The sequence below is a fragment of the Gymnoscopelus microlampas genome, assembly GCF_963454915.1.
Source record: "Gymnoscopelus microlampas genome assembly, chromosome: 13".
Lineage (NCBI taxonomy): Eukaryota > Metazoa > Chordata > Actinopteri > Myctophiformes > Myctophidae > Gymnoscopelus > Gymnoscopelus microlampas.
The window spans coordinates 4472953-4497265 of NC_139950.1; the positions used below are offsets into that span (position 1 = coordinate 4472953).

At 40.7% G+C, this 24313-nt stretch overlaps 1 protein-coding gene across 1 annotated transcript in view; it reads left to right on the forward strand.

Moving 5' to 3' along the window:
• Nucleotides 1–845: 845 nt before the first annotated feature.
• LOC311058170 (anoctamin-6-like) overlaps nt 846–24313 on the forward strand; it is a gene marked incomplete at its 3' end in the record, with an annotated part of 64541 nt that continues 41073 nt past the window's right edge. Inside the window, exons 1-9 of the mRNA XM_084075521.1 lie at nt 846–1143; nt 4628–4687; nt 7540–7620; nt 7811–8098; nt 9639–9719; nt 9938–10047; nt 11633–11767; nt 12094–12199; nt 21427–21487. Coding sequence (XP_083931647.1) covers nt 883–1143; nt 4628–4687; nt 7540–7620; nt 7811–8098; nt 9639–9719; nt 9938–10047; nt 11633–11767; nt 12094–12199; nt 21427–21487 — 1183 coding nt within the window. The 5' untranslated portion in view covers nt 846–882. The remainder of the gene's footprint in view (nt 1144–4627; nt 4688–7539; nt 7621–7810; nt 8099–9638; nt 9720–9937; nt 10048–11632; nt 11768–12093; nt 12200–21426; nt 21488–24313) is intronic.

The following is a 24313-nucleotide window of genomic DNA, read 5'->3' on the forward strand; positions in this document are numbered from 1 at the left end:
CAGACACAGTAGCAGGATTATATCAATGCACCTGTCTGGTATAAGCTGCGATATGTGGCAAGAGAGCCATTACCGGTTTGACAACATTCAAGGAGAGCTATCAGAAGGTGCAACCCAGGTCGAATAATACTGGGTTCATAGTTGTCAACCTGTCCAAAGTCATTGTCAAAGTCTGAGACAATATGAAATACATATTAGCTCACATTACCTAAGCTTGCCGCAACAGTGCTGACCAGATCCAACTTTACATGCATTACATGCACCATTTTATATCCAAAATATAATAACTGATTTGGTTTATTTGTCACTTTTAAATGCACTGGTTAGGAAAACTTAAGCTCCACTACAATAAAAAACACAAAAATGACAATGATGACTACAACAACAACAACAACAACAACAACAACAACAACAATACTACTACTACTACTACTACTACTATAAAGAAAAACATCACATGGATGCACCTGGGACGTAAAATCATCCAATGTGTAGGACATGATTTCACAAGTAATTTCTGACCTCAGTTGACGTGTGCGTGCAAGTGTGTGTGTGTGACTGCGTGCATGTGCACCTGAATGGAGAGGATAAGTGAAACAGAATGAGCTCAACTGATGTGATTGGAGCAGAGCCAAGTAGGTGAATGGGTTGGTAGGTGAGGAATGCGTGCAATGACAGCTCACACAGTCTGTCAGTAGAACTGTACATAATATCAGTTTCACGGTTTGAAGCTCCACCTGTTCAGACTGGCCACGCCTCCCTACCTGTCTGCTCACCTTTCATTGACAATGAATGAATTTACTAGGCGTGTCAATTTCTGCCTGTGTGAAAATATATTTATACAGCAGCTGCATTTCTCTTCACTCTGAGAGATACAACATCATGGCATCAGTCGACTTCCTTGCTGAGTTGGATGAGATCAAGTCAGAGTTTAGTAAGAGTGAGGATGAGACTGAGCCCCTAAAAACCGACATAAATCCTAACTCGGCGTTCTTTATCGATGGTAAGAGGAGGATCGATTTTGTCCTTGTCCACGAGGTCACAGATGACAAGAAGACGGAGAGGGTGAGAACTTGTGGTTGCTGTTGTGTCTACAATCTACCAGACACGGCTTACACAGAGGACAAGAAGAAGGAGATGAGGGTAAGACATTGTGGTAGCTGTTTTGTCTACAATCTGCCATTAAACTTAAATCATAAACAGACATTGTGCCACGTGTTATTTAGGGTGTGTGCTTTACAAGGTAGACAAAGATGGATGAGGATTAATGCGTTTCTGCAAAACAAAACCTCAACTTAAACCCTATCCACACGGGAGTTGTATTACATGTGGACCTCATTTTAGAAATTACTCCCCAACATCTGTGTTTTGTACAGAATATTTGTACAGGATAAGCAAAGTCTGTATTTTACAGATATATGAAAGAAAACGCTGTTTGTTATGAGCCCGTTGATCTGTATTCATCTAAGAGAGATTGTACAACCCTTACAAGTCCAATATCGTTCCACTTCTTTACTGGTAATGTGCTCCATTGATACAATTTCACTTTTAGTAGGCAGTTGTACGACTCTCATTTATTATGAATCATAAAGCCTGCTGTCATACCATATCTAATGACAGATCTACAAGCTCACAAAGCGTCACGATGCAAGTTGTTGTGAGTTTGGTTCCATTTGTACTCATCAGACAGACAACATGAAGGAATGTGTACCACACATATATTGTCTAAAGAGAAAAAGGACGGTTCCAAGTATAGAAACGATAGGGCTGTGAATATTTGTGTATCCTGCTGTTACATAACAATTGGTAGGCTAGCTGTCAGAACTGTCCACTTCTCTAAAATAAAATTATACAAACATACTGTAACTGTTCTTTCAAAACAAAATGTGTTATATAAATTAAATGAGCTTAGGCTAGCTGCCTTTATATTTCTGAGTATAGCATTGTTGGGACTCCCTCTTTGAGTCCCAATGCAGCAGTCCTGGTCCATTGTTCACTGTATAACCAGCAGTGCAGTGTTGGGCAGTAGCGAGCTACAAGTAGCGACGCTACGGTGTTCACTCTCCATTCCGACATCTCACCACTCCGACTAGTGGCTTCCGCGTGCGGTTAGGGTTAGGGTTAGGGTTAGGTATAGGGTTCGTCAACGTCGGAAAGGCGACATGTCGGAAAGGAGAAATGCACCCCGACGCTACATAGCTTAACTACATTTCCCAGTAGCGTGACGGTAGCGTCGCTCCTTTTGAACCAAGTAGCGTTTTCTGTAGTGTAGCTATTTTTAGACCCAAGTAGTGATGTAACGTCCATCATCGCTACACGCTACTCTCACTGGAGAAAAGTTAACTGCTAAATAGTTTTGTGAAGAAAAAAGAAATCCACGGAGGTGATTGGTTGGTTTAGATATGACGACTCACGATTGGGTAGGGAACATTACGGGTAGGCCAATCAGAGTCAGGATAGGGCGGGTCATGCATGCCAAACCAGGAAGGAAATCAAAACACCACAAGACCACATGAAGAGCAGTCCGCGATGCGCAGTGGGATCCATAATAACGTGTCCGCAATACTTTTCTGCTGTGTGTGATACTTTTAGATGGATCATACATTAACAGAAAGATCTATCCACCGTCCCAGCCATGGCTGTTGAAAGCAGCCACAGAGCATGGATCACAGACGATATATTATAACTCTATGATCACAGACGGAGCCAGCTAGTTTTGTTAGCCATTAGAAGCAGTGTTGCCAAATTGTGCGAAAGAAACAAGCAACCAGGTCTATAAAAATAAGCCCCAAATAAGCTGATGAAAAGCTTTACATAACCATTGTCAACTGTTCCCAAACAGCACACAAGTCAATGCCCTTTTTTTTGTCAACAGATAACTAATAGATAGCTGCTATTTTTCACTTTAGGCAGAAAATGAATAACATTATGGGGTGGGGAAAAGAAAAGGCAAACTAAAATAAAGACATATAGTAGGCTACATAAGAGGGAAAAGATCATCTAGAGCAGTAGTTCTCAACCTGTGGTTCGGTATCCCCAGGGGGGTCCCCACATGATTTTTAGGGGGGTCCCCAGATGACAGTGAAGTGACCATTTATGGATACAAAAAAAGAGAGAAAAAAGTAGACCATTACAATCAACAAACTATACTATAAAAACTGTGTCAGATATTGGCCAAATAGTCAAATAATATAAGAAAGAGGCAAACATTTTGAAAATAGCAGATCTACAAGCTCACAAGGCTTCGCATTGTGAGCTTGTAGATCTGCTATTTTCACAATTTGTATCTGTGGAACCAAGTCAAACTAAATAATGCCTCAACTCCTACATTCCAAGTGCTTGTCAGGGTGGGGGGTCCCCAGTTCAAATATGATTATTTTGGGGGGTCCCCAGTTCAAATATGATTATTTTGAGGGATCCCCAGTTCAAATTTGATTATTTTGAGGGGTCCCCAGTTCAAATATGATTATTTTGAGGGGTCCCCAGTTCAAATTTGATTATTTTGGGGAGTCACGGCCTGAAAACGTTGAGAACAACTGATCTAGAGCAGTGCTGATAATTCATATCTTTTATATACATTTATTTGGATTTAAATACAGTCTAAATTGATCAATTGATTTTACTTACAAAATGAGGAATATAGGAATATTATTTGAAAATGTCAGTTTTGTTTGACATCACACATTATACATTATAATAAACAATCCTACTATAATTCTAGTAACCTCTGTGTGTGTAGTGGCGGTGTAGTGGCGGTGAAGCTACCCGGTTCTCCTCACTGGCTGGACCAATTGCTCTGATTTTGCACACAGCCATTGAACTTAACTGTGAACTTAATTTACCATCTGAACTTAACTGTGAAGGCCGTTTTTCAAATTCATCAATTATTAGCGTTTTTGTGTCAAACACTGTCGCCATGGTTACGGGGCTGCCCAGCTATGGGACAAACTGCCTCCCGGGTTGCCAGATCATGTGCACATATCCCCCCACGGATGCGCTGCGCCGACCGGGTATGGTCTAGTAAGGATAATTCCTTTTAACAGGTCGTTCATGAAAGTCCTTGCGGTCTTGTTTCCAATGAGAACCTGTGAGCAATTAGGGGTTAAGAGTCTTGCTCAGGGACAAATGTCATTTCATCGACTCATATGCTGGCGTGGCCTGGAATCGAACCTGGGGCAACCAGGGCCTCTGGCTCCCTAGGCGGGCTCACTAACCACTCAGCTATGGCCGCCCCTTCAACAATCAATCAAAAAACAATCAAACTGGGCAGTTTTTTTGCCTGCCTATTTGTTTGGTGGAAAGTTGTTCTTGATCATGAAGTTGATAAAAAAAAGTAATTAAAAAACAGTAGTGTCGATGTAGCTAGCTACTTTTGCCATGTAGCTTGTAGTGTAGCTTACTACATTTCTCTGACGATAGCTTCCGTTGTAGTTGAGCTACATTTAATCGAGAGTAACTAGTAGTGTAGCTTGCTACATTTTCCAAGTAGCTTGCCCATCACTGCAGCAGTGATCATAGTGTGCATACTGTATAACCCAGTAGTGATCATAATGTACTACTGTATAAACCCAGCAGTGAACAGATCATAAATAATCATACGATTATGTGCTCTCTTCTCCCTCTCCAGGAAAAATATGAAAAGAGACTGAAGAATATGGGGATGGAGGTGGACCACACATCAGAAGAAGTAAGTGTATGTTGGTCTATGCAAAGTGGCCATTTTAAAGATGGAGATAATCACTGATGCCTCAAATGCCTGAATAAAAAACGTTTGTGCTTCGTCGCACAAAGGTGTTGCGCATCGAAAATAGCAAACCAACAAGCTCAAAACGCAACGTGTTGTGAGCTTCAAGGTCTGATATTTTGGACGTGCAACACCGGTGTGCGACACATAGGCTGATCTATCAGATAACTGCAGTGCAAGGTAGCAGGCTGTCAGTCAATGTAAGATCATAATACAAACTTTAAATATGATTTTAATGGCTGTAAACTACATATTGCAATAATAAAAGTAATTTCTCTGATAGCCACAGTGGTCGGCGAAGTTTAAAATTAACGGTAAATTTTAAATGTAAAAGGTCAATGGCTGGTATACAACGGCTAATAGTCTAGAAGGACAGTGGGATCCACACACATAGGGTGGATGTTTTATCGCCACCTGGTTTTTCTTAATCTTTGAAGTGTGTATTTTAAGATTCTGCCAGGTAACAGGCTGAAATAATGTCCCATGGGGTTCATTTTAACCCTGTATTACACATATCCTGAAGCCAGCACTGCACACGTGCGCACACAGACACACACGCGCGCGTGTGCGTAACCGTTGCTCCGATCCGCACAAACTTGCCACCAACACTGGTCAGGGGTCTACCATCACAACCACGTGTGGAGGGCCCCTGGGTGCTACTCCGCACCATTGCGCCGCTCCCTCTGTGTTCCTATTGGCTGGGCTTTAAACAGTCATAACTCCAGTTCCCAGCATCGAAAACCTACAAAACGTGCTAGGTACACTTAGACGGCCAATAGGGACAGCCACTGTAATTGCGTAAGCCCCGCCCCCTATGTTCCAATTGGCTGGCATTTAAACAGCCACAACTCGAGATCCCAGCATGCTAGACTTCCGAAACTTCCTAGGTGCACTTAAACGGCCAATAGGGACAGGCTGAAATGCTTAAGCCCTCCCCCCTCTGTGTTCCTATTGACTGGCCTTTAGACAGCCATAACTCTAGTTCCCAACATGCTGAACTTCCGAAACTTGCTAGGTGCACTTAGACGGCCAAAAGGGAAGGCTGTAATTGTGTAAGCCCCGTCCCTCTATGTTCCAATTGGCTGGCCTTTAGACAGCCATAACTCCAGTTCCCAGCATGCTAAACTTCCCAAACTTGCTAGGTGCTCTTAGACGGCCAATAGGTAGACGGCCAAAAGATTGCTAATAGCTCATTTTAGTTAGTATAAAACATACAGAGACAAATTAACACATATTTCCATACAATGTTGACTCAAGGACTTCAGTAAAATTGAATTATTAACTCTTTTAGTGCCATGGACGCGTTTTCAAGTAAATTGGTACTTGGTCCACATGGCCATTGACGTGTTAGACAAAATCTTTTTTTTGTTTTTTTTCCAACAAAATCTAAGAAATTCCACAAATGCTTGTTTAAACAGTAGTGTTTTTAAGTGGTTCTTAAACATGTCCACAGAGGCTGCAGCTCTCAAGACATGTGGAAGGGCATTCCATACCCTTTTGTTTTTTGGGAGCAGTTAGGGGCAATCATCTTGCTCAGGGACACTTCGAACCCCAGGCTTTCCAGGCGGGCTCACTAACCATTCAACTGTTGCCGCCCAACCTGGTACGAGGAATGACCAATAGACCCTGGTCAGCTGACCTTAGGGTCCTGCTGGGCATACATCGTTGTAGCAGGTCAGTGACATATGTACATATTCTTATACAATGTAGACTATTTCCAAAACTTTCGCTTATCACCGCTGCTCAGTGAGGTCATGTTGTAGTTTTCAAATCAAACCACAGCGGTGAGAGGGTGATCACCGAAAATGGTAGCATGCGCCCCCCTTAAATGCCTTGGATTCAGGATATGTGTAATAAAGGTTTAGAAATCAACCCCATGGGACATTATTTCAGCCTGTTACCTAACAAAAGCTTAAAATACACACTTCAAGGATTAAGAAAATGCAGTTGGTGAAAAAAAAAGTATTTAGTAAAAGCAGAAATATGTGATATGAACATTTTCGACTGTTTCTTTTGTGCTGTTTTTGTCCTGTAATAGTCAAGATGTGGTTGAATTTTAATAATAACCACTTTAATGAATTCCTTGGGTCCAAATTGTATGGGACTTGTTTTTGTCTCTGTAGGTTGTTTCCTTCATAAGTTATGCTCTTTTATTTATTTATTTCCATTTTCTGGTTTGGATTAATTTTTTGGATACACACTTCAAGGATTAAGAAAAACCAGGTGGCGGAAGAAAATCCACCTTATGCGCGTGGACCCCCACTTCCCATCTAGATGGAAACCTTGGTATATACGTGTATATAAGGTGACTTAGAATTTCAATGCAGGACGTGCAGTCGCCATCATACTGTCCACAACTACACAGAGAGGATGTTATAGTTGAGTTGCTATTGATTATTTGATACTGAAAATACACCCTTTGTGCAGTTATCATGCAACAAGCAGTTACCAAAATATGAATACAAGTGTTTAACTGTACTTTCCAGTAATTGTGGAAAGGGCCTGACTTGAAACCACACCACAGTATTGCGATGTGTGTGGTGGTATGTTTGCTCACTTTTGGTTTGATTGCTAATGCCTGAATAGTCAAGGCACGCCCCCTGAACATACATGTGTTCATAATACATTGGGAAATAAATGAATACAAATTATATATATATATATATATATATATATATATATATATATATATATATATATATATATGTGTGTGTGTGTGTGTGTGTGTGTGTGTGTGTGTGTGTGTGTGTGTGTGTGTGTGTGTGTGTATATTTATTTTCTATTATTACTACCAGATCCAGCATTGGTCGAAGACGTGGTGGAGCAGGGTCTTCTTCTTCTTGCGTGTCCTGCCACAATGCATTCATTGCTGCAAGGTCTGTTGGGGGAAGGGCCTACCAAAATATGAATGCAAGTGTTTACTTTCTAGTAATTGTGGAAAGGGCCTGACTTGAAACTACTCCACAGTACTGCGATGTGTGTGTGTTTGCTGACTTTTGGTTTGATTGTTAATGTCTGAATAGTCAAGGCACACCCCCTCAACATACATGTGTTCATAAAATACAGAAAAAATCTAAACTGAAGTTTGTGAAGATCCGCATGACGTGGGACTTGCTGTGCCGTACCGCTGAGTGGCTCCACATCAAGCTGCCCATCAAACTGACCCCTGAGGAACTGTCCATCAAGTACTCGCGTGGCAAACGTGCTGAGAAGCGCCACAAAAAGCTGCCCAGCGAGGTCATCTTCAAAAAGAAACATTACACTGCCCCCTACGAGGATCACTTAAAGGACCACTTTGACATCGACTCCAATAAGTCTGACGAAACCTTCACACCGTCCATGAGGATCAGGATGGTGAGGTCCAGTTAATGTCCTCACTCTCACATTAGTCACGGGCCATTTTAGTGTGCACATGCATATTATGTTTAAATATGCCATTGGATATTCCAAATACTAATTTCATCATCATAGCCTCACACTGGCTCAGATCATCTTAGTGTAAAATGTAATATAATCAGTGTTGGGGATAACAGCGTTACAAGTAACAACGTTACTGTAACGTAATACTTTTTGGGGTAACAGAGTAACCTAACGTGTTAGTTTTGCAATTAGAGTACTTGGTTACTTACCTTAGGTACCTTTTCCAAAATAATGGTGTTACTTCGTTACATTTAAGACCTATATTTCCCTGTTCTTTCTGTTGCCATCCGGCAACACAATTGTGCTTGTCTCTCTCAACGGAGACATGCACGCACGGCCCGGGTGTTACACGAAAATAGGTGACCGATGCCTTGCAGTCTGTGGTGATTGCATCATTCTACCGTATTCAATGGGTCACCACTTTTGGTTTGACACACAGCTCACAATATTACTGGTCTTGTTAACATTTATTTGTTGCACCTGTGTGACATGCAGAGATTGTTGCCCTCCAGTTGTAGTTGTGGAATATTCACACTATTTTTGAATTTATCGGTGAAAGGAGAATGTCAATGCAAATTTGCCTTGATGAAGCCCAGCACAGCTCCACAACACTCCGTTAGTCTGCGCTCTTGATTTTATGTTTACCAAAATTCCTCACAGGTGGGTTTTAATCGTCGGTAACCCGAAAATAATCTAACAAGTTACTTTTCTCAGAAGGTAATCCTTTAACGTAACAAGTTACTTTTAAAAATAATATATAAGGTATGAGAAGAAACTAATGCATACAGTTCTAAGCACTTTTGCGTAGACGCTTCCAGAGAAACATTTCTGAACTGGCGCTAAACTTCATACAAAAAATAAAGAAATAAAGAAAATAGATTTTTTTACATTAAAAAAAATGTAGGAAATCATACTGAATAAGAGTTTACTTACATCAATATGGCATAAGTTCATTCATGTCTCGTGTAGCCTCGTGTCATTTCCACCTACTGATAGGTCTGGGGACATCTCAATTCAATGAATGGCTTAGACACCAGAGAAAACCAGCGGTAATAAACCTTTGTCTTCTGCTTTGAAAACAAATCATGATATAATTTCATATGAAGGGAAACCCTAATGTTTTTGCACAATTTTGTATTGTTTCCACATACTTTTAGCCCATTCTTGGATGTCACCAAACATATCAGTAGGCAGAGATTCTGATTACATGTTGTCATTTTGCTGAAAGCGTTCTAAACAATAGATTATAATACACTGTAGTGCAAGACTACGGTTCCATATAGACAAACTCTGTAATGACCGCAAATAGGTCACAATAAGTGTTGCCAAAAACATATGAAAATGTGTGTTACACAGCATGACTTTAGGTGTTAAACACTTCAAAACAGTGAGAAAAAATAGAAGAGAAACAACAACGACAACAATTAATTATTAAACATTAATATTAATCATACTAATCAGATTTATGTTATAGGCTTACTACATCCTCAACTTCCTTGATTTACAAAAGTTGCTGGCTACAGGAGTGTACAGGGATGCTTATCCTGTTCATGACGTGAGTTGACTCAGGATTTATTCACTTACAAACATCACTTTCTGGATCTCAATTAACTGACCTGGGATTGTGTCCCTCCCAAGCCTCACTTATCACTTTTAATACTTTTCTATATTAAAAGTTGTATTCATTTATATTCTATAGCAATTCTAGTTATATTGTGATGTGGAATTAAAGAGTTTGGTGTTTCCCGCCACCGTGCCCCAAACATCACTCAGTGTTGCCTCAAGGTCAAGTCAGAAGATGCAAGCAATGAGAGGCTTAAACTCTACCAAGACTGGGCTCTCCTCAAAAACCTCTTCCGGATGCAACCACTTGATCGCATTAGGTAATGTGTCTCTTTTATCTTTCACATAAGCCTCATTCACACCAGAATGATCAGAATGGCATGTTGCTGCCCAGCAATTGCAGTGGTCAAGGATGTGGTCACTATGGCAACTCTATCTTGAAGCCAGACAGCAAGTGTGTTAACTTGAGGATTTACAGTGATAAAGATTGTGTAGATCTAGATGGATGTTGTACAGATGTACATGCCAAAGTTTCAAAGAGCCTGCTGCCATAGACCACCGAAGTCTGACATAATATCTGGTTCGCAGTTTTCCACCCCATTCTGACGTATTTAATATCGCGTCAAATAAGAACTGTGTTCCAAAAATAAACAAATGACCCCGGCGGTTTGACTCTTATGGATATGAAGCATCAACTGACGGTGAGAAAAGGATAATGTGGGTGCAGTACGTTAGTCCGACAGCGCATTCCTCCGACAGCGCAGCGCTCCGACGTTTCCAATACTAAACCCGAACCAAACCCGCACCCTAACCCTAACCGCACGCGGATGCCACATAGTCGGAGAAAAGGTCTGTCGGATTAACGCATGCCTCCCGGATAATGTTACTTCCGCCGAATTAGTTACATTTTCGCCAGAAACAGACTGTTTCAAATATAAGTGACTGACTATCATAAACTATACAGAACCTCCTCCCTGACAATGGCGCCGAGACAGTTTGTTTATTTTTGGACCACAATTCTTATATGAGACGATTCTATGATGACCCAATGTTATTCTCCATAGCAAAATTACTTTACGAACCTGGGGATGAACGAGTGACGTCAGGACTTCGGTGGTCTATTGGCACTTGGAACAACAGTGGATAGTCGTAGCCTTGCCACTGTGAAAGGGGGGCATTTGCCAGGTGTGAAATGGTGCCAAATGTGAATTGATCTAATTTCACACCTGGTAAATCAGGCACGACAATGGGTTGATTATTACTGCTATTATTATTTGGTTATTAAATAAAGTAACACAACACTACAATGGCCTACATACAGTAGTTAGCATTAACATTATATTTAAAGGTTTGTATGAGCATACATTTAATCATCAATGAGATGTCATTCTCGAGAGCCTGCTGCCTAACTGTGCACTGCAGTAATCTGATCCTAGATCAGGCTAAATCATCACAGCACTTTCAAGTGTTTCTCTCCTGATCACCGCTGTGTACAGGTCTTCTCAGATCCACTGCGGTATTACACATATGATAAACAGACCAGGAACCAAAGTAATAGAATCTGAACCTACTTGGACCCAATTGACCATAATAAAAGACGGACCCGAACATGTTGCCCGGAGGGACGGATATGTATACCATTGCCTGGAGGGACATATATGTATGCCATCGTCCGGAGGGACGGATATGTATCCCATTGCCCGGAGGGGCATATATGTATCCCATATATATATATATATATATATATATATATATATATATATATATATATATATATATATATATATATATATATATATATATATATATATATATATTGTTAACTAATATAACTATTATAATCTCCTGGTGGAGATATAAGCTCCGTGGAGTTCCCCTTTATATTAATTTTAAGGCTCTTCACAGGAAGTATTACGGGGAGAAGATTGCCATGTATTTTGCCTGGTTGGAATTCTATACATTAATGCTGGTCTTCCCTGCCATTGTGGGCCTTGGATGTTTCATTTATGGAGTCATGACTCGGGAAGAAAACACTTGGAGGTACAGAATGAATCTGTTGTTGTGCATATTCCAATATATCACATCACCATCTCACAATTGTATAACTATAATCCACAATATCAATGTCTTATGTTAAATGTTGTTAATTCAACATTGTATCCATCATGTACAATATAATTATAATATTTGTATTCTTATTTTTTAAATGTCCCTCATTACTAACTGTCCTGTAAATGCAACTTGATAAGAACTACTTCTGCAGGTCTTACTACCACTGAGTTTGCTTTATTTCATTCAGTTCAGTGCTTAACCTCTTCCTTGTGTGATTGGACAGTATGTAACCGTTCTCCTCTGTTATTGGACAGTAAACAGGTGTGTGATCCAGAGATAGGTGGGTCTATAGTGATGTGCCCACAATGTGACAAGCAGTGCAACTACAGGAGGTTAAACAGCACCTGTGAAAGTTCTAAGGTGAGTGAAGCACTTCTCAGATTGAATTATCAAAAACATATTACAAAGTCACACACTCACTCACTCGCACGCACACACACACACACACACACACACACACACACACACACACACACACACACACACACACACACACACACTCAGCCAGATGTTGGCAATAATTGGGGCACTGGTCTCTGCCAGGAATCTCTGACCACTGCTCCATCCACCTGCTACCAGCCTACAAAGCAGAGGCTTAAAAGGGAGAAGGAGGTCCGAATCTGGTCGGAACATACAGACTCTTGTGCAGATGGCTTTCAACGAGGACAGTCGCATTTTTTGTTCTCTCCTGCATTCAACCCCGCGCTCTATTCTTCAACGGCGAAAACAACACCTTCGCCTTAAAAAGATCAGCCAGCAACTATTTGGTGCTGTGCTGCGCTGCTATTTTGGATTCAAGGATTCATTTTCATCGAATCCCACAATGTGCAGCTTCAACGGGGAACGAGTGCAAACGGAGATATACCACACAACGCGGCACCGTTACTTTTTAAAGTTTTCGGCGTGCGTAAATCGGTACAAACACGGAGAAGAACCCCAAGCCAGCTTGACGGCCTAACAGTAAGAAAGATCATTTGTTTGAGTCTATTGTTATCGAGAAATGTACATCCGAATCCCGGCCTACCGACCGTGAAGAGCACGGAGACTCGCTATGATCACAACTTCAATGGCCAAAACAACATCACAGCTGCTTACACACGCGACGGCAGCGTTCGACAAAGCCCGGTCCACAACATGCAGACATATAACTTTGTTTGGCCACGGACCACCTCACCTGATGAGAACGAACCCCAGCAGAGTACTGGAAAAACAAGGATGGATTATTTGTCCCGGTTAACGTCTGTGTTGGTTCCAAGACCCGCGTTCTCAAACATCTTTCCCCCTCTGAGAGGGGAGGTGATTGCTGTCCTCTTTGAGTGCATTTACATCTGTGTTAAAGGAGACACACCATGAATTTCACTTTTTTTTATTTTTTTGGTATATTTTGGGCTCCCCAGTGTCTCTTGTACCCCAAATTTTTGTTTTAACATTCAGTCATTCATTCTCATTTCAGAGATTTTCAGAATGGCGTGTCTGAACAGGCCATCTCAGAATGGCAATGTTTGCTTACATCACGAACCATTCTGCCCATGTATTTTGACAGACAGAATTGCTCAGTAGCACCCCTGGTATTGCAGCTGAAAGTGCTTTATAAGCCAGAGAGAAGTTAGTTGGAATGAGTATATCTGAGGCTTGATTTAGGCTCAAACCTTTTGAAAATGGTTTGAGGGACATACACCATATGATATTAAATATCAAATATTTTTTTTACATTCATGGTGTATCTCCTTTAAGAGATGTCCACTTGTGATCACCCAGAATGCAACTGGTGAACAGGCCCATTGACACCCAGGTATGCAAGTTCTAACAAGGTTTATACACACTCTGTAAAATATTAAATTGAATCCACAGCCTGTTATTTGGGGTCAAATTATTCATGTCAGTTGTTCACACATCAGGGCCACCTGGTGAGACAGTGACACATCTAATTGTAATCAATGACCACATTTGCATGGCTTTGCAGGCACCTTAGTCATATTTTTTATTTCAGGTACTATTGTAAATATGTAGATAACTTGTTTGGCCTTTTTGTTGTTCTCTTGTCTGATCTCCTTCCCACTTGCCAATTGTAAATGAAAGCAGGACATGAGAAAGGGTGCATTTCTCCTTTCCGACATGTCGCCTTTCCGACGTTGACTAACCCTATACCTAACCCTAACCCTAACCTTAACCGCACGCGGAAGCCACTAGTCGGAGTGGTGAGATGTCGGAATGGAAGGAGCACCCCCATGAGAAATGGTTAGCAGTGATGACCGTTACAGAACAACAATTAATTGCATAACATATTATCCAATGTGAGAATGTGTGACACGTGGGCTTGTAGATCTGCTATTCTCAAAAACTTTTGACAAAATGTGAAAAACATGGAATGTTTTTGCAAACATTTTGAGACCACAAAAGTTATATGGTGGTCCCTGGCACTAACCTTGTGGTTGGACATGGACATACAGTCAGTGTAAAAAGTATCAATATTGCAATGTAGAAAATTTAGAAATACTCTGTTACAAGTAAAAGTACAAAAACATTGGTAAAATGTACTGAAAGTACCAAAACAAGAAAGTAGGCTACTCATTATGCAGAATGTCCCATTTCAGAAGTTGTCAAATGTATGACATCTTTTGAAAATAGCAGATCTACAATATCTGTGAGCTTGTAGATTGGCTATTTTCGAATGGACAAAATGTATATAGGGGTGAAGTGGTTAATCTAAGTTTTGTAATAATAATCGAAATCTACAAAGTAACTAGCAACTTTTCAAATAAAAAAGGTAGGCCTACTGTGCACATAACAGGCCTTCACATAATGTACATAGACCTACTGTAGTGTGCACATACAGTGTGTAACACTATAGCCAGGTTAACTTTAGCCTAGTAGCCTACTGTAGTAGTGACACCTTGTCAAAACAATAACTGTACAGAAAAAAAGCAACACATCACATACTGTGGAAACACGATCGTATCGTCCGTCACCGGCTGAACTTCAACCTGGTTTTTGCACTTTCTCCATTATTGATTGACTTTCTCCATTACAACCCGTACATCTACATAAACGTTCAGGTTTCAAATATAAAGTGTTTACTCCATGGCCACGGATGTTACAATTATATACGGGCCGTCAGAAGTACCCGTGTCTTCCATATTGTTCAATGAAAAGCATTTTAATCCGATCAGTGGCCTCTTTCTCCGAATTTTCTCCACGCTTTCAACTAAGCGACCCTAGCGGTTGGGAGGTGTATTGCACTCGGATACATTGTAACTCTATGAGGAAATGACCGTCAATCGGATTAAAATGCTTTTTATTGAACAACACGGAATAAGCGGATACTGTTGAGGAACCGTACATAATTATAACGTCCGTGGCCATGAGGTACAGTAAGCACTTTATATTTGAAATTTGAACATTTATGTAGATGTAGGGCCGTAAATGGAGAAAGTGCAAACACCAGGTTCACCACCAAGTTCATCTATGACGGTCGTGACGAGGTCACACTGAAAATCCGCATGAGAATGACAGGTCTCATGGCCTGGGCCATTTCATTGATACAAATGGGGAGGCTACACATGAGACCATTTCAACGATGGGTGACGTCCCTGGGTATTCCCAGCTGACGTCTCTATCACAAAGTGCACAAGGCAGCGCGCAACCACTGAAGGAACCTGCAGTTCCTCTCAGTGGGGGTTCCGATGGGGATGATCACCTCCAGGAAGGTAATCACCATGGACGCCAGCTTGCTAGGGTGGGAAGCCACCTACAATGGCAGGGCTGCCAGGGGTTTGTGGTCCCAGGTTACACACCTGCCACATAAACTGCCTAGAACTTTTAGCTGTTTTTCTGGCATTAGAGTAGTTCCTCCCTTTCCTGCAGGGATGTCATGTGTTGGTCAGGACTGACAACGTATCGACACTGTGCTACATTAATAAACAGGGAGGTACGAGGTATTGTGTGCTGCACGGATTGGCACACAGACTGCTTATCTGGAGTGAGCCACGACTGCTGTCTCTCAGAGCATCGCATGTGGCTGGAATCCAGAACGTAGGGGCGGACCTACTGTCCAGGGGACGGTGCAATTATGGAGAAAATGTTCACTGCACCCAGACATAGCAGAGCTGATCTGGGTTGGTTTTGGACGGCCTCAGATAGATATATTTGCCGCACAAGACAACGCAAAATGTTGCTTGTACTTTTCAGTGAGGGGGACAGCCTCTCTGGGCCTAGACGCGCTGGCGCACCGGTGGGTGGCCCAGGGGTCTGTTGTATGCCTTTCCCCCACTGTCCCTCATAGCTCCCACACTCGCGAGAGTAAGGGAGGAGGGGCTGAGTGTGATATTGGTGGCCCCAGAGTGGGGTCACTGGCGCTCGGAGATCACACCTTTATCATACAATCACCCCTGGCCGCTGCCATTACGCAGAGATTTGCTGATGCAGGCGGGGGGCGAGATCTTTTGTCCACACCCCTCTCTGGGCTTGGCCCGTGAGAGGATGAATCTGGGCAACTAAGTTTGCCTGGGTATATCGTCTCAAACTATATGGGTTTGAGCTGGGGTCCAGCCCCAGTGGGTCTGGAGGCACGCACCACGGAGAGTGCGGTGACAGTCTTGGGCCCTGTTTAAAGCAGCGTTTCCCAACCGCGGCAGGCGGACCTTTTTTGGGCCGTGAAGGAATGCTAGGTGTGCCGTGTAACATTTCAAATGAAAAAGAAAGAAATCAACCCCCTCCCCCCAGAACAATAGATGCGTCGTGGGCTGCTGCTTTCTTGAGCCATTGGCTCATCGTCCGTCGCGGACACACATCCAGTGAATGGACCCTCGCACATATGAATGCAAATGCATGGCTTTGCCTTCATGGGGCCATCACCTGTACTCACCTGTACTCACCTGGTACTCGGGTGAAAGTGGGTCGGAACGGGCCGATACGGCGGACCTGAACGCCATACCGGCAAAGAGGGGCTGTCAAAAGCCCATATTATAACCTGCCATGATGAATGTCCAACAATAAAACAAATGTACTAACGTTAAATCAACATATGTGTTAGGTTTCTTATAAAGTGCTTCTAAATCGCTCCAGGGTGTTAGTGTGAACGCAATCCGTGTAGTTTGTGGTGTTTAATTACTCCACGGAGATGATCTGTTCACTCGTAAGCTGTGGCGACGTGGGGTAACCGAAAGTCAAGCCCCCAAAGCACGCTACGCCAGCGGTTCTTGTATTTATTTTACTGACGATAAGGTTAGAAATAAGTTTAGGATTAGGCATAGTTTTACTGATGTTACGTTTAGGAATAATATTAGGTTTAGACATAGTTTACTGAGGTTACGTTTAGGAATACCAGGTGGGCGCGTTTTGGGGCGAGTGTTTTGGTATCCGTCTGTAGTGGGCAACTGGGAGCTCCGTGTGTGCTTGTCATCAGTCTCAGGCAGGATAAAAAATTCTGCGTTCAGCAAAACAAGCTCAAGTTTCACATTAAGACAGTTGTATTGTGGCCTAATTTTGTATTTTATTTTTACAAATCTTTTTATTGAGTTTTATAGTACAAAGACACTCACAAAATGCCTGACAAATGCCTCTTTCCTTTTTTTTTTTTTTTTTAAAGTTATTTGTTGAGTGAGTGCTGTTTTTTGAGTGCTGTTTTTTAGAAGTATATATTGGGTTATAGTACAAAGAAGTTTTACTCTGGTAAGGTGAAATCAGACTCCTCCAGTCAGCACTGACCCAAGTTTATATATTTGTAGGCCAAAGACATTTTGTAATGTTCAAGGTTTCTTAATTACATCTTGTACATGAGAGTAAATATTTTGTGGCAGCAATACAATTATAGACTGACATATATACTGATATATATATATATATATATATATATATATATATATATATATATATATATATATATATATATATATATATATATATATATATATATATATAATTGTTATTATATTGTTATAAATTGTTATTTGTATACTGTATATGCACACCGTATATCTAGGTGTGCCCTGGGATCTTTTGGCTATGCCAGGTGTGCCTTGGCACCAAAAAGTTTGGGAAACACTGGTATAGAGGCATCTCTAATCAGGATGCCTGTGAGGCAGCCAGTTGGGCTTCGCTCTTAACCTTGCCAGGTGTCTACAACTAGGACATGACTGTGCCCCTCCCTAGTGGCGTGTACGGTCCTAAGTGTACTGAATATACTAACTAACTAGGTAACCCCGGTTCTATGAAGTGCGAAGGCAGACGAGAAGAGGTAAGTCTTATTCGGAAGTGATGGGTTAAGATCCGTCCCCTGACTATATAGGACGGAGGGCTGGACCTCCGGTCAGGGGAGCGAATCAGAATCCAGCCAAATGGATATTGTCTGGAAGTGTGTCAAGAAAATGCTTCTGTCTTTATAGCGAGACCTCTGGCTTTGTACTTCATAGAACTGGGGTTAGGTCTTTGTACTTCATAGAACTGGGGTTACGGTAGTAACCTATAGGTATTCACTGCAAAGATGGAAGACCAGTTAACACTTCCATGACTGGGGTTTCATCATCCCATACACTGCCTGATTTGGGGATCAGGCTATTCTATTGGTCACTGTCTCCCCTCCGTGCTCCAGACGAGCTGACACCTTCTCCCCCACACAGTGGGGATTCCATTGTCTTTTAAATAGCTATTAACATTTCAATTGCACTCTGCTCAGTCAGTGAGCTCAATCACATATGTTGTTGTAGGCAGGCAAATGGTAACTGCAGATTCTGTATATAAAATCTTTATTAAAAAAAGCGTATAAAACAGCGCGATCTGTAGCATTACATTAAACTCTTGAGGGAAACATGGTTAGCCTATATGAACCGCTGAAGCCACTGTCTAATTACGTGACTATCTCCATTGTCCAAAACACATGGATATCTCTTGACAAACCAATATTATTATTATTCATAATAATAATATTCACATTATTGCCTGAGCGTAAAGCGTTTCCTTCTATCAGGTGTCCACGCTGACAAAAGCGCCTCCCTTACTCCCCATGTCAGCGCAACAAGTGAACACATCGCTATGTTCCACAAATGTGCTCATTCCTGCTCTACTCCTGCGCTAAATATCTGATCTACAAACATAAAACATAGACGTCGTAGATCAGATCTGTTGGCACAGCATTATAAAACAGCGCGATCTGTAGCGAACACATCGGTATGCTTCACACATGTGCGCAATCCTGCGCAAAATATCTAATCTTCAAGCATAAAACAGTTGCTGCATGACAAGCTGTATGCTTGTAGATCTTTTTCCGCCGCTTTGCAGTGAAAGGGAAAGTGGAAAATGGGTTGCCAAATTTTGCAAGAGAAATAAGCAGTCAGGTCTAAGAAAATGTTACTGCATGCGTTGTGCCCTGAAAAAACAGTGAAGCATGAAGCAGTGTATTTCTGTCTGTCTCCTATATGTCATCATGATTTGTGATTTGATGTGTGAGTCCTTTTTGTTATTATTATTTATGTTTATTTGACAAGGACAATACAAAAACAATGAGTCAAGTTATAAAAACATGAAACCATTGCATTGTAAATGGGGTTTATAGCCGAGGCTAATTTGCAACCCCAGTCCCTGGTTAGACCTTTCTATATAAATATTTACCTAATAAAAAATTATTTACAAAAGGACATGCATGAAGCTCTAATCTAAACAAGTATGAAAATATATTTATATCTGCAAAGTAACTAGTAACTAAAGTTTTCAAATAATTGTAGTGGAGTAAAAGTACAAGATTTGCCTCTGAGCTGTAGTGGAGTAGAACATTATTACCATTATAATGTAATGATATATATAATTATAAGGGTAATAATAAGGGTAATAATAATAATAATAATAATAATAGTAGAAAGACGTGAAAAACAAGCCCAAAGTCGCTTATAATAAGCAGACATGGTAACATAGACTCGCTGCGCAGCAGTTCTCTGCTGGTCTGCGGGCCGGTCTGCGGGGGGTCTCGGGGTGTCAACTGAGTGTGGTCAAATTAGCCGAAATATAACGACTGGGATGGTATATATCCCTGCAAGGCCCAGATTCTTTTCAAGTTGTGATGATTCCTGGCTCTGTGGGGGGTATTTATATGCAAATATCCTGGCCAATGGCATTGTAAGACTAAACAATAGGACCCAATGAGGATTTAGAGGTAAAAAAAAAAAAAAAAAACAGAAAAGAAAAATGATTTAAACTCATTTCTTTATAAAACATACATGTGATCGTGCGATCACACTGGGCCTTGCAGGGATATGGGGCTAATTTCATATTTATAATATGTTTCAGAAATAAAAAAAAAACAGAGATGATTTGAATCAAATAGTTAGGAAAAGTCATGAAAGGGGAATTTCCTCGGAGCTTCATGAGAGAAGATAATCCACTTTAAATTCTCAAAATCGTCCAGATTGACCGACTAGTCACGCGAGTGTTAAACAGTGGCGACATCAGGAGCACGTGGCGGGCGGTACTAGACTTCCTGTTGAACCAACGGCAGGTGGTGTGAATGGGCACATCCGACACCCTGACCCTCAGCACTGGAGCACCCCAAGGATCCGTGCTGAGCCCTCACCTCTACTCCCTATACACGCTTGATTGCACAGCCACACACGACAACATCATCCTGTATGATGATGACAGTGATAGGTCGGATTATCAACAACGATCAGTCTGCCTACAGAGATGAGATCAGTTTACTGGCACTCTGGTGCCAGGAAAACAGCCTCACCCTCAACGTCGACAAGACCAAGGTGCTGATCATGGACTTCAGGAGGCCGAGGAGAGAGCATGCTCCCATCTTCATCGATGGAGCTGCAGTGGAAAGGGTCGGCAAGTTCTAGTTCCTTGGCGTACACATCGAGGAGGAGCTCAAGTGGGACACACACACATGTCAGGAAAAAGGCTCAGCATGTGGTTGAACTTGACACTTGCCGATACTCTGCACCTCAATCTCATGTACAACGCACTGATACTCTTCCTGCACTAATGTCATGTTCAGTATACTAGCTTGGTGACAGTACAATAAATGAACACATGGTGTTATTGAGGAATAGAAATGGCTGACAGTATTACAGTCCCTATGCAGTGTGTCAGAGTCAGTGTCTGTTTCTTTCAATCTTTTTGTTTAATTTTATTTCTATCAACGGTGTACACACCCCCCAGTCATTTTTCTTATTACATTTCAAGTCTGTGAGTACCTGTATGATTATATATATATTATTTTTATTTACTTATTTATTTATTTTTCTTCTTACTCTTTTTTTTTTTTTTCTTTCTCTTTTTTTGATGGTTGTTTTACATACAGAGACGATGCCGGGTGAAAATATAAAAAAATGGGACATGAATATAACTGTACATGCATATATTATGTCTGTGAAACCTAAATTGAATTCCCTAATAAAAAATATAAAAATTAAAAATTAAAAAAAAGAGTCAGTGTCTGTACAGTAAGATTATGTGACATTGCATGGCTTTTGGTTCTCATCTCCCGGATAGTGTAGTTTAGAATGGATTTATTTTAATCATTGCATCTAGGGACAGCTTAAATATAAATATTATTGTGTAAATACTGAATTGTTATTGTTGTTGTTTTTCTCCAGATACTTTCTGTATTTGATAACTTTGGGACCCTGGTGTTTGCTGTTTTCATGTCAATCTGGGGTAAGATGCTCAATAAGCTAGATGTACTTCATTTCCAAGTTTTCATAATTGTCTCCGCCAGGCCTAAAGGCATGGCGAGAGAGTATGTTTTACCCCCTGTCTGTCCGTCCGTCCGTCCGTCCGTCCGTCCGTGGCCAAGTCGCTATCTTCTGACACCAGCCTTATCCCTAAAACACCTGTGCTACCCGTTACATTATGTATAGGTGTGGTTTGGCCGTTACATTAATAAAACCAATCAGCGTGCCATATGCCATTGCCTTTAAGAGCAGGCTGCGCAAGCCGTTATGTCCAGTGCTATCTACACTCTCTCCCTCTCTACCAATGGAAGAGCGAAGAGGCAGTCTGACGTTGCCTTGAAATAAATGTATATTTGATACACAGAATTATCACTCACACATTGCTGGTTATTAAGAACTTTAAATTGCAATCGCTTATGTTGTGGATTAATTAAACTGAATCGTTATAGCAAACTCAGTTCAAATGACATTATTTGACGTTCTTTGTTTTTGATAGCTTAACTGGCAACTGCTGATAAAAAAACACAATTTATTGACACAAGGAATCAACAGCCACACGTTTGTGCATTACAGTAAAATTGTAATGACAATCATATTCACAACATGTAGGGACCACATATCCTTTTGTTTAAAAAAAGAGTTTTCCATTTGAGTGAGCCACTCTTGGGCATAATAGACGCTTGTTGCAGATTGAAGAATAGCATGTCAACTGCAGGTTTGATTAGATTTCAACTTAAAGATGTTTATTGTCTCCGCCCGTCCGAAGGCATGGCGAGAGAGTATGTTTTACCCCCTGTCCGTCCGTCCGTCCGTCCGTCCGTCCATCTGTCTGTGAGCAGCTAATCTCCGGCACCGATGGCCCGGCCGCTGCGAAACTGTGCACACACACTCCCTGGATGCCAATTCAGAACCTCTGCCCCAATTTTTCACATGGGCCTGTTATAGCGCCACCAGGAGGCCGATTTGTGCGAAACCCATTCTTTTATATTACTCCCACAGATTTTATCCAAACGTCATGCAAATCGGTACACAGTATCTCTATAGTCATGTGATCAACCCGGATCTGTCCGATTTCCCAGATTCTATCCTGATTGGCTAAGGTTGGCTTCCAAAGTTTGTAGGATTGGTCCGTTTTGAATAAAATTCCTCAAGTCATGAACGCATCGTGGGATTTCCGTGAAATTTCACACACGCATTCCCACTAGACCGAAAAAGAAATGCCACCCTTTTCGCATTGGCCTGTTATAGCGCCACCAGCAGGTCTAATTTAGCATAACACATTTTTGGAACAAAATGCCTGAAATCATGAATGCAGTGTCCGATTGCCGTGAAAGGCCTAAAAAAAGAAATGCCACCCTTTTCACATTGGCCTATTATACCACCACCACGAAGCCACACTAAGTACCTGACCTGACGGAGACATGTGCTCCGAGGAGAACTTGTTCTAGTTGTTCTTCAGTTTAAAAATGGATTAATGAAAAGAAAACTAAACGGTAGCACTCTATATTAACTATACACTACAAAGCATTAGTTAAACATTAGGAAATGCTTAATTCATCATGAACTCATCATTTGTATAGCATTATTCATACATTACTAAGCATTAGTAAACACGGTTATAAACCTTTCAACTATATACAATTTACAATTAGTTAAGCATTAGTAAGTACTTAATTCATCATGAATTCATCATTTATATAGCATTAATAATACATTAATAAGCGTTTGTAAACACAGTTATAAGCGTTGTATTGCCCATTGATAACCTAATCTTGTGCTTAATGATTGTATTCTCATTCTTTGTAAATGATAGATTCCACATTTATAAATAGGTATTATATCAATTTACAAACCAGTTATTTATGAGTTGTTAATGGTTCATACGATCATTTAGAAAGTCTTAGTAAACACCATATACAAACCACTTGGATGTATATGTATGCGGACATTTGTACATGGTTAGTGAGTGTGTCAATAAATGTCTTATAAACACTTATTCATACTCAATGAATGATTTATTAAGGTAGTTACAACTTGTTAGTTAAGTATTTTGCGTGAGCACATCTAAAGTGAGGACTATCTATGCCTTATAAAGCATTTATAAATGAGATAGAAGCAGTGATATAGAAAATGCCAATATTTATTGCAACAATTCAGACAGAAAATGGTGCAATCGTGCAGTGAAAAAAATAAAATTAACATTTTTGTGCTGTATGAAAATAAACAAACAATATGCAATGCTATAAACATGTAAACATGGCTGATAAAGTAAATAAACATTTTACTTCATGAAAATAAACAATAAACAATCTGCTATGCTATAAACATGTAAACATGGCTGATAAATTAAATAAACATTGTACTTTATGAAAATAAACAATAAACAATCTGCTATGATACAAACATGTAAACATGGCTGATAAATTAAATAAACATTGTACCAACTTTATGAAAATAAACAATACAAAATCTGCTATACTATGAACATGTAAACATGGCTGAAATGTAATAAACATTCTTGTACTGTATGAAAAAAAAGAGAGTTCTGCCTTCATTATGGATATAGCCACCCTTGCAGAGCTAGGCAGACAGTTAACATCAGGAAGTAAAAAAAAAAATCTGTTTGGAGGCAAAGTCTTTCTTCTTTAAATGATCTTCTTTGGTTTTTCTTATTTGTAGAACAGCAATGACATGGAAAACACATTGAATGGATTTGTTAAAATGTGTACTACTGAATAATGTTTTCCACAGTAAATATGTTAACTTTTTAACAATGCTTTTAAAGAAATGAATTAACTTGCAAACATGA